Source organism: Cynara cardunculus, assembly GCF_001531365.2.
Source record: "Cynara cardunculus var. scolymus isolate 2C chromosome LG 1, CcrdV1, whole genome shotgun sequence".
In the NCBI taxonomy this organism is placed as follows: Eukaryota; Viridiplantae; Streptophyta; class Magnoliopsida; order Asterales; family Asteraceae; genus Cynara; species Cynara cardunculus.
The window spans coordinates 38948108-38959002 of NC_037528.1; the positions used below are offsets into that span (position 1 = coordinate 38948108).

General features: G+C 31.8%; 1 protein-coding gene across 1 annotated transcript; it reads right to left on the reverse strand.

Annotated features, from left to right (window-relative positions):
• Window positions 1-2901: 2901 nt before the first annotated feature.
• LOC112525056 (GATA transcription factor 1-like) lies at window positions 2902-4975 on the reverse strand. Its single transcript, XM_025134998.1, has 2 exons — window positions 4645-4975; window positions 2902-3683 (listed from the first exon to the last, which is right to left on the reverse strand). Exons 1-2 carry the CDS (start codon window positions 4819-4821, stop codon window positions 3036-3038), a joined length of 825 nt encoding a protein of 274 aa, XP_024990766.1. The 5' UTR covers window positions 4822-4975; the 3' UTR covers window positions 2902-3035.
• Between the last annotated feature and the right edge of the window lie 5920 nt (window positions 4976-10895).

Sequence of the window (10895 nt, forward strand, 5' to 3'; positions counted from 1 at the left end):
TCATAGAATTTTATGATAAAACATGAAATTTTACTCATGGTTTGATGCGTCATTTGTTATTTCATGATATTGATAATGAACTTTATTCACTTTTCGCTAATGTTACAACCTTTTTTATTCCTTATCCTGAAATTCTTTCAATATCCTTCACGCAACCATGTAAATATGCACACTATTCACTATGAAATGATTTCAAGACGCACCGGTTTCATAGTGAATCCGTTTCAGCATGTAATTATTTCATGACGAACCGCATACATTATTCACCCGTTTTATTTTGCATTTCAATGTCACCGAAACGGGATTCACCATCAAACCAGTTCACTACTCATTGTTCAATTACGCCATGAGCCAGTTTCACTTTCATGAAACCTGTTTCATGTAAATTAATTTCTTTATTTCGCTCATGATTTGATGAATTCATTCATTTAAGCCTTGCAATCATAAATATTCTGGAGCATATTACAATCTTCAAGATTCTAGAGCAGTTTTTTCATGTACTCGTTTCATCATGTATTATTTCATGACGAACCAAATACATTATGCACCCGTTTCGCTACTCATGTTCAATAACGCCATGAACCAGTTTCACTTTCATGAAACMTATTTCATGTACATTAATTTTCTTATTTCACCCCTGATTTGATGAATTCATTTCTTTAAGCCTTACAATCTTCAAGATTATGGAGCAGATTACAATCTTCAAGATTATGGAGCAGTTACAATCTTCAAGATTCTGGAGCAGATTCATCATGTACCCGTTTCATCATGCAATTATTTCATGATGAACCAAATACATTATGCACCCGTTTCATTTTCCACTTCAGCTACTAAATGGATCAACTACACCATCAATGCAACGGGTTCACCATGAAAATGTTTCACTACTCATTTTTTATTTGAGACATGAACCAGTTTCACCTTCATGAAACATGTTTCATTTGTATTAATTCTTTTTGTCCAACTATAATTTGATGAATTCATTACATTATGGCTTACAATTTTCAAAATTCACCAGCAGATTCAATTGCATCACAATATATTTAGTTCAAATTTTAAATATTAAAATATAATTAAATATTTAAATGTTACCATTTATAAAATTTCCTTAATTACATTTCCTTAATTAAGATTTATTAATAATTTCCATATTTAATAGAAAATATTGTAAATGACCGAAATACCCTTATTGATTAAATTTAATTAGAAAAAAATGGAATTTTTCTATTGATCGAAATTAGTTTACACGGTTTCTTAGAAATGCACGGTTTTCATTTGAATGTACCCCTATATATTTATATATCAGTACCGAAGTAAATGTGGTGAGAGAGAATGAGGATGAAGAGAAAAGAGTTTAGAATGAGAAAGAAACAAAAGGAGGTAAAAATGGGGCATTTTTATTCGGCTGTTTTGTCTCCCCTTCACTGGTGTGTGAAAGCTTCTCTCATTGGCGCGAAGAAAGCTGTATGTAGTTGCAGACCCACTTTCTGCTCGCCTTCACTGGCGTGAGGCTTCCTTCATGCCCATGAAGAAAGTTGTCCAGATTATGAGTTTTTCTTAAATATTCATCACCAATATAAATCAATTCAAGACATCAACTAAGGTTTATTCTAAGATCAAATATGCATTTAAAACCTGAAAATATACATACAAATGTTATGGATACATTATTATTTATGAAACAAAATAAATATATAACTTTAACTTTACTTAATTTACAAATATATTTTTAAAATTTATTAGGTTTGTTTTTTGATGACTAAATATTAAGTTATAATATTAGTAATATTTTTAGATAACAATAATTAATACTAATGGATTATTTACGATTAAAATTAATTAATAAATTGAAATTAATATTAATTAATAATTAAAGTTAATTAATATTAATTCATAAATTGTAATTAATATTAATTAATAAATTGAACTATTAATTATTAACTAAAATTAATTAATAAAATGGAATTAATATTAACTAGTAATTAATATTTATTAATAAAAAATAACAATTAAGATCAACGAGGGTATAGTTGAAAAAGGTGTTAACGAGCTACTAAAAAACTACTTCAACTAATGTTTCAATAAGCTAGCTTATGTTAATACAAACGTCTACTTAACAAAATAAGTTTAGCCGAATTTTAGAAAGATTTTTATTATTCAATAATAGACTGCCTTGAAGGAAAACGACAGACATATTTATTATGTATAAGAAAAAATTAAATTAACAAGAGAAAAATGACATGAATCTAGACCGGCTAGAAAACGAATTAAACTAATTAACATACTCGTCAGATGACATGACGTGCAGGTGATTAGCCATGCAACTTTGGTCACATGGTTGGTTGCGTCATAGCGTTCGTAGCTTTTCTTCAAACTCTAGAGTGTTACCAAAGCCAGAGAAAGTGTGCGGGCGAACCCAGCCGTAGGTCTAGTTGCGGGGCTCTTGTTCCTCTCTTTCGATGCGAGAAAAAGTCGGGTTTCTTTTGGGCCCTTTTCCTTTTCAACAATTGGTCCGTCGAAAATACCGTTAAGCCTCGGATTTGTTCGACATAAAAGTTTGAAGGAGCCAACAATAGACTCGGTCAAGTCCCACAAACAAATAACAATACATTCAATCATATCGTAACTCTTGTTGGCGACCAAAACACATGGACTTGATTGTTACAATGAGATCGGTTTCATGAAGCTTCAATGGCCGACCAAGCATGGATGCAACGAGAAAAGAATGGCAAAAGGTGTTCACCTTTTAGACCCCAAACCTCTAGGAACTGTATTTTCTTTAAATAGAAACCCATGTGATGTGATAATATGCAATTTGGCAATCCAAAATTTCTTGAAATACATCAAAACTAACCTGCAAAACCCCACGCAAACCATCAACTTTCAATTCTTCTGGTTTAATCTTTCTGATTTTTCTAACCAAAATCTAATACTCATACAATGCAAATAATGAAGCTCAAGAAATACATCAACGGCATGCTACCAAACATACAAACAACTCCTAATTCTAACTATTATTTCTCACACAATTAACCCTACCCAACTCCATATCCACAAGCTGTCTTCCCTCCATCGTCCTGCTTCTCCCTTCTCATCTCCATAATCTTCCTGTGTGAATTTGAATGCAGCACGCTTGAATAAGTCGGGCTGCTTGCCGGCCGGTACTCTGGCACCAGCCTGCCCGACTTATACCGGACCCCACATGCATTGCACAGAGTTTTGGGGCCCATTGGACCCGCTCGCCATTGTGGGGTTTTCTCCGCTAAGCAATGTTGGCACCTTCTACCAATGCCGGTGGCGCTCGCGGTGACGGCAGTTGGCGGTGACGGTGGCGAAAACCGGGACGGTGGAGGTGGCGGTTCTTGTTTTTTCAGGTTTACTTGGTTCCACCACCAGCATTGCTGGTTTGGTAACTCCGGGAAACCTCTTCGCCTTCTGCGCCTACGCTTGGATCGTTTTCGGACCGGATAACTAATCGGAATCTGAAGGCTGCCACAGCAGTTTGTAATGGTGCTATTGCTGTTGCTCATGTTGCTGCTGCTGGAGCTGTTCTCAAGAACCGAAACCGGGCTCTGGTGATCAACAACGATTACGGTCGGGTTTGAGAGGAGGTCAAAACAGGTCTCAACAGCTGGAAATGCATCTTTGTTTGACAGCCACTCAAGGTCTTCCTCTGCAAATTCCTGGACAGGAAGGAAAACATGACTGAGTCTAACAAAGTCCGTTACACCGAGTAACTCGACAAGCTCACATCTTTTTTTAAAATTTCCCACATTGGTGCTCAAAGATTTCTTCTTTATTTGAAACGAACAAGTGGGTAGTCGTATCAAGCTCCATCTAATACACCGAGTTAACTCAACAAGCTCAGAGTCTTTTTTGTAAATTTCCCACATCGGTGCTCAAAGATTTCAACTTTGTTTGTAACAACAGGTGGGTAGTTGTGCTAAGCTCCATCTAACACACCGAGTTAACCCAACAAGCCCACGTCCTTTTTGTAAATTTCCCACACTGGTGCTCAAAGATTTCAACTTTATTTGAAACGAACAAGTGCTTAGTGTTGCTAAGCTCATCTAATACACCGAGTTAACTCAACAAGCCCACGTCTTTTTTGTAAATTTCCCACATTGGTGTTCAAATATTTCAACTTCATTTGACACGAACAAGTGGGTAGCTGTGCTAAACTCCATCTACTACACGGAGTTGACTCAACAAGCTCACGTCTTTTTTGAAAATTTTCCGCATTGGTGCTCAAAGATTTCTACTTTATTTGAAATGCACAAGTGGGTAGTTGTTATTTGGCTTTAGTAGGACTTAATGTGAAGTATGAAGCAGGATTAGACAAATGACAATACAAGTAGTGGAGCCCGAGTCAAACCAACTCGGCCTCTTTTGTCCCTTCATTTCTTCCAAAGATTGGGGTGACTGTTTATAATAGTTAACATCGCTCCTATTTCTGAGTTCCGAGTCAACACCATTCAACTCGGGACTCGACAACTCGCATACTCAACCGATTCTACTCATTTACCCAACCGAGTGAGAAGGATTTTCGCCGGAACAAGAACCGGAATCCCTGTGTTCGTCCGGTTCAAGGCAAAATACGACTGGGTTTTGGTCGAATGAAAAAGTAAAGCTTTATTAACTTACAGGAAACGAACGGCTCCAATCATCTGGGTCTTGACTGTTAGGTTTTGAAAAATTCAAGGAAGAAGAAAGGGGTTTGGTGGTGTTGTGTTCTTCGTCTAAGTCGTCATCTTCGCCATCCAAAGAAAAGTTGAGAATGTCGTCATCAATCATCAGACATGAAGTTGGGTCCAAAGCCATATCCAGTCAGAGGAGGAAAACACGAAGAAATCTCCAAAGGGTTTTGTTTGGTATTCGTCAATAGGGAGAGGAAGACATGAGGAGGAGAAGGAGGCGGATTCTTGGCTTAAATTATCAACATTGTAGTGTTTGAGGGTTTTTGGATGGCAAGGAAAGGATGTCGATTTTTGGCTGCTAGCCCTTATCTTCTGTTTATTAAACTTTCACCCCTTCAAATTTTGAAACCCTTGCACTTTACTCTTGTGAGACTTCAATTTGTTCCATCTAATAACCTTTTACTTTACTAAATTCCAACATGCCATTTTACAAATTAGAATGAAGTAGTACACAAGCCAATGGTGGGGTCGGGCAAGAAGGAATGAATCGTAAACCAAACTCGGGAAGATTGAAAAGTTGGAAGAAGAAACGCTGGTTATAAGAATGAGTGATTGTCCTTCTCTAACCAAAATCTCATCAATCGAATCACTTTTTCAAGAAATACGAGACAGTAAATCATAAAAGTAGGTCTTAAGGTAGGATATACGTACACATTTCTTTTATCTCAAAAGTGTAAAGAAGCTTATTTTCATGAATGCCTCTAACTTGTAAAATAAAATAAAAAAATATTGATATCTTTTCCTTCAGAGAGAAGAGCGGAATACAAAGAAGTTATCTCTCGTAGTAACAAAAACATATATATTTTTAATTAAATTATCTTTTTATAAAAAACAAAATAAATGTATTTTTAACATATTTTAAGACATTATTACATACAAATCCTATGAAATATCAACCATCTTCATAAGATTTCAAAATCCTATGTTTGTAGGATTTCAATAAAATTTCACTATTTCAAATTCATAAAAATGTTCAAACCAAACATGGGATTGAAATGGAATTACCTTCAAATCCTTATAAATCAAATGCAATCCTGTAAATAAAACGGGACCTATTGTTTATCTATACTATATTATAAAGCATTTGACAAAAACTCTTAAAAACAATTTTTTATGCATAAAGTATTGTTTATTAATGCATATTACTTACAATTCAAGATTACAAATAGAATGTGCATCAGTATATCATATTAAAATTTCATGATTGAATTTGTGTAACTAACTATAGATAAACATAATCAAATACATGATAAACATCATTTTAAATATAAAAATTCTAAAATATAATTAAGAAAATCATTGCGTTCTAACAGAATACTTATTTATTATCTTACAAAAATTATTTTATTAAACCAAAAATATATTAGTTCGTTTTTAAACTTCAATTAGATCATAATAAAAATTTGAATTAAAGAAATTACACAAAAACGAAACATTTTAAATAGTTAATTTAATATTAATATCGATTTTATTTTCAAAATTTTATAATATCTTCAAATTTATATTTCATTCCAAAATAAAAACATTTTATTTTTCTCAAAACCACATAAAATTGTATTATAACATCGATAGAGCCAAAAATATAAAACAAAACATTAAAATCAAGATGTATCTCGCTGCATTACACGAATACTCTTCTAGTCTTAATAAGACTAAGATTTTAAGAACGTTTAAGATTCATTATCCTAAGTATAAACAAGAATTGATCTACATATATGATTTCGATCGTTTTTGTCTAATTTCATTTCACAAGTTGATGCTAAAAAACGAATAAAATTTGCACGATAAATAAAATACTTAGGTAGCGTTTGATTTACATAAATCTGATGGAATTGAAATGCTCAATTTTATGAACAAAGTTAATTCCACTCATGTTTGTTGGTTCATTCTATGAATTTTTTATATGGAATTTGGATTCTACATATGATACAATTTAAATTCCTTGGATTTTAACAAGGAATTCGAATTCCATTTCAGCAAATCTTTCAAGAAAGATTATTTTGTCTTGTAGTTACTCTAATCAATTTCATCCCAGTATGATGATCGTCACCACCACGACCACTACCACCTCCACCTCCATTCATCATTATCGCCACTACTATCACCATACCATCATCACCACAATCACAACCACCACCAGCATTGCCACATCGTCGCCTCCACCGCCGCTGCCACCACACCAATACCACCAGCGCCACTACCACTGACACTAACACTAACACCAACACCACCACCACCCTTGTCGCACCGCCACCTCCACCACCATCAATTAATACTATTATAATTAATTTTATCATTATGTAAATATTTATTAATTAAGCAATAAAAATATGAAAATATCATGGAGGGGTATTTTGGTAGTATACTATTTTAATATACTTATGAAGTTATATTTAGAGAAGTAAACAAATAGATTCTAATTTTTTTGACATATTCAATTCTAATCCATGCTAATCAAACACATGGTCAAACCTAATTAATTCTTTTAACAAATTTCATTTCGTTAATCAACACCACCTTATGTTATTTCGAACTAAAAATTTAAATGACATATGTATACCATCCATAATCATATGGCATCAAATTTTGAATTTGAAGGCACAATCTGAGTGGGACTACATGCACAAAGGAAAGTTGAAATTTAAAGGGTAAATAATGTAATTCTGTTATTGATAAGGGTGTAAAATGCAATATCAAGGAACCTTAGGGATGAAAAAATGAAATAAAGAAGAAAGGCACGGGCCGCCTACGCTAACAGCATGCTTCGATGACTACAATGATGTTTCCAACAGGGTGCGACTAGCATGTCATGTACCCAATCACAAGTGAACACGTTACATTTATTCCTTTTAAATTTGACATATTACATCTTACGTGACCGCTATGAATATCGTGGTCCGCTATTCTTTAAAAATACTTATTCGGCTCACCAGAACATTTTTTTAAGAGGTCATTTATTAAATGCTTGTTTGATAAGTGTTTATCAGATAAATTTTTTTATCGGATAAATATGACAAGGGCCAAAAATCTTACCAGATAAGAGTGATTAGAATGATGTAAAGTCTTATTCGGTAAATTGTTGCATTCGATACTTTTTGATATACTAAAATCTTACGTATCAAGGTAAATTATAATGTTGACTCTTATAAATAAGCATTTAACGGATAAAAATTTGCGTAAACAACCCCTAAATCATTGTTATCATTTTGGGTTGGATCGCAACACTTGGGGGTGTTTGGGATTTGCTTATTTGAAACAACTTATATTTCTCTACAAAATCACTTATCAACTTATTATAAGTCAGAATAATTTAACTTATTCAAAAACTTTTTATTACCGGTTTGGCACCGGTATAAGTTGTTTATCCAAACACTCAAAAATATTTATTACCGGTGTCACACCGGAATAAGTCAATAAATTGTTTTTATAAGCAATCCCAAACACCTCCAACCTTGACCAAATTTTCGATTTTATGAGATTACATATTTGAATAATTTTTTGAAAGGGAAAATTGCACCAAAATGGAACCAACTTTCACTTAATTCCTATTTTGGGGAACCAACTTTCAAAATCGTCATTTTGGGGAACCAACTTGCACCTGATTCCTATTTTGGGGAACCAACTTTCAAAATCGTCATTTTAGGAAACCAATTTGCACCTGATTCCTATTTTGGGGAACCAACTTGCACCTGATTCCTATTTTGGGGAACCAACTTTCAAAATCGTCATTTTARGRAACCAAYTTGCACCTGATTCCTATTTTGGGGAACCAATTTGCAAAATAATTATATAAAAATATCTAAAATTCGTTTTTTTCCAAAAATTAATGCAATAAAATCTATTTTTCATTTCAAATATCTTTTTTTTAATTCAGATATCAAATTGAATATTTTTAAAAAAAAAAATTCAAATTACTACAGTAAAAATTGTTTTTTACTAATGCAAAAAAATAATTTAATATAAAAAAATAATTGATACAATAAAAAATAAATATTAAATATCACATTCAAGATTTTTATATCTAACTAATTGCATCAATTAATTTTTTTCTATTAAATTGATTTTTTTTTGCATTAGTAAAAAAATAATTTTTATTGTGGTAATTTGGATTTTTTTAAATGTTCAATTTGATATCTGAATTAAAAAAATGAGATTTAAAATGAAAAATAGATTTTATTGCATTAATTTTTGGAAAAAAAAAGAATTTTAGTTATTTTTCTATAATTATTTTGCAAGTTGGTTCCCCAAAATAGGAATCAGGTGCAAGTTGGTTCCCAAAATGACGATTTTGAAAGTTGGTTCCCCAAATTAAGAATCAAGTGAAAGTTGGTTTCCCAAAATGACGATTTTGAAAGTTGGTTCTCTAAAATAGGAATCAGGTGCAAGTTTGTTCTCCAAAATGACAATTTTGAAAGTTGGTTCCACAAAATAGGAATTAGATGAAAGTTGATTCCATTTTAATGCAATTTTCTCTTTTTGAAATAAATAAATAACTATATTTTTTTTAAAACCGATTAAATAAATTATTTTGATCTATAATAACGTTAAAGTCCATTCTTTAACCCAAGATTAACTGTGAAATAGTTTAATTTTTTATAGAAAGTTTAGTATAATCTCCCCTCGCCCTCTCGTTTCTTTCTCGCTCTCACGAACCCACGACAACCCAAACCCCACCCACACCCCACAACCATCTCCGAGACTCCATCCCCCATTGACTAGCCACCATTCTCTATGGTCTCTTCCATCCTTAAATTACCATCTTTCTCCTTTCCTCATCGATGAACTCTCGTTCCCTTCCTAATCTCCGATTAAGAGTGTAAAACCCCAAAAAAATTGGACAACAAAAATTTCCAAAAAAGACGGAAATGTGGTGTATAAATATCAAGAATACACGCCTTCCACAAAAGGGAATATAAATATGTCTATTAAGTTACATTTTTTTAACAATAGGTTATGAGGATAACAGCCTCTCAATCTAATTCCATAAAGAAAGAAGATGACAAATGAAATAAATAAAGAGCGACTCTTACGCCTATGGATCTAATGAATTACAACCTAAATTACATGATGCCAAATGAATGACCAACATTCAAACTATGTAATTTTATAAACAAATGTGTCATAATTGCATATAACTCCAAAAACTCGACATAGAGCAATTTAAACCGGACAAATGTCTCCAAGACTCAAATAAGTCAAAATCGAGACAAAAGTTCAACAACTCAATTGACTATTAAAATTAAAGTCATCAAAAACAATAAAACGTGTTTAACCAGAGTTTATGCAAATAAATGCTCCAAATGCATGATTAGGGGTTGTTATTTACGCCCCCACCTATTAAAAAAGTAAAAAAAAACCTATTAATAACATTAAATAACCTAAAATTTTGAATTTTGTTCTCTCTCTTATGTCTCCTCTCTCTCTCTCTCTCTCTTCTTTTACTTTTTTTTAATTAATAGATAATAATTATTATTGGTYWATATTAATTATAATTTTTATTTGTATYATATATTAATCAAATTTAAAACCAATAAATTRGAAAGMWAWWARCYTTGTTATTTATAAAAAATAATATATCATTTAYTTTATAATTTTACAAATTTTAACCATATGTATATAGTCATATAGTTTGCCCTTATAAAAATCGAATAAAAACTTTAAAAATTTATATGCAAATTCTTAATTTTCATTTTATCTATGTTTCATAGAATATATCATTAATCTTTCTKCAACTTTAAAAATTCAGAAAATAATCCATCATTTTTTTCCGACTTTAAAACGTAAAAAGTAACTAATAAATTCTTATTTAAGTTTTTGAATATTCAAATAATAATTTCATCAGTTTTCAAAAATCTCTAAAAATTCAGGTAATAACTCGTCGTTTTTTTATTAAAAATTCAAATATTAAATTAGATTAAATTGTATTATGCTTTTTTATTAAAAAAACAATATTGTTATACTAAAAGTATATAGAAAAGAAATCTTGAAAACATAAGCATAGAGGTGGTTGGAAGAAGAAAAAATTGACTTCTTGAAAATGTTAATAAACTTAATGTTAATTTAATGAACTTGATATTAGTTAAGTGAAGTGATATGTATTTTACTATTGCTATAAAAAGGGAAGTGAAATTTGTATTTTCATTCACAGTTAACAATTTCAACATTCTCTCTTTACGATTTTGATCTTGTTAATGGTTA

Coding starts and splice junctions, on each gene's coding strand:
- LOC112525056 (XM_025134998.1), bottom strand. CDS start 4,821: ATGGCTTTGGACCCAACTTCATGTCTGATGATTGATGACGACATTCTC. Junction 3,684..4,644: donor ATTGGAGCCGTTCGTTTCCT/GTAAGTTAATAA, acceptor CTTCCTGTCCAG/GAATTTGCAGAGGAAGACCT.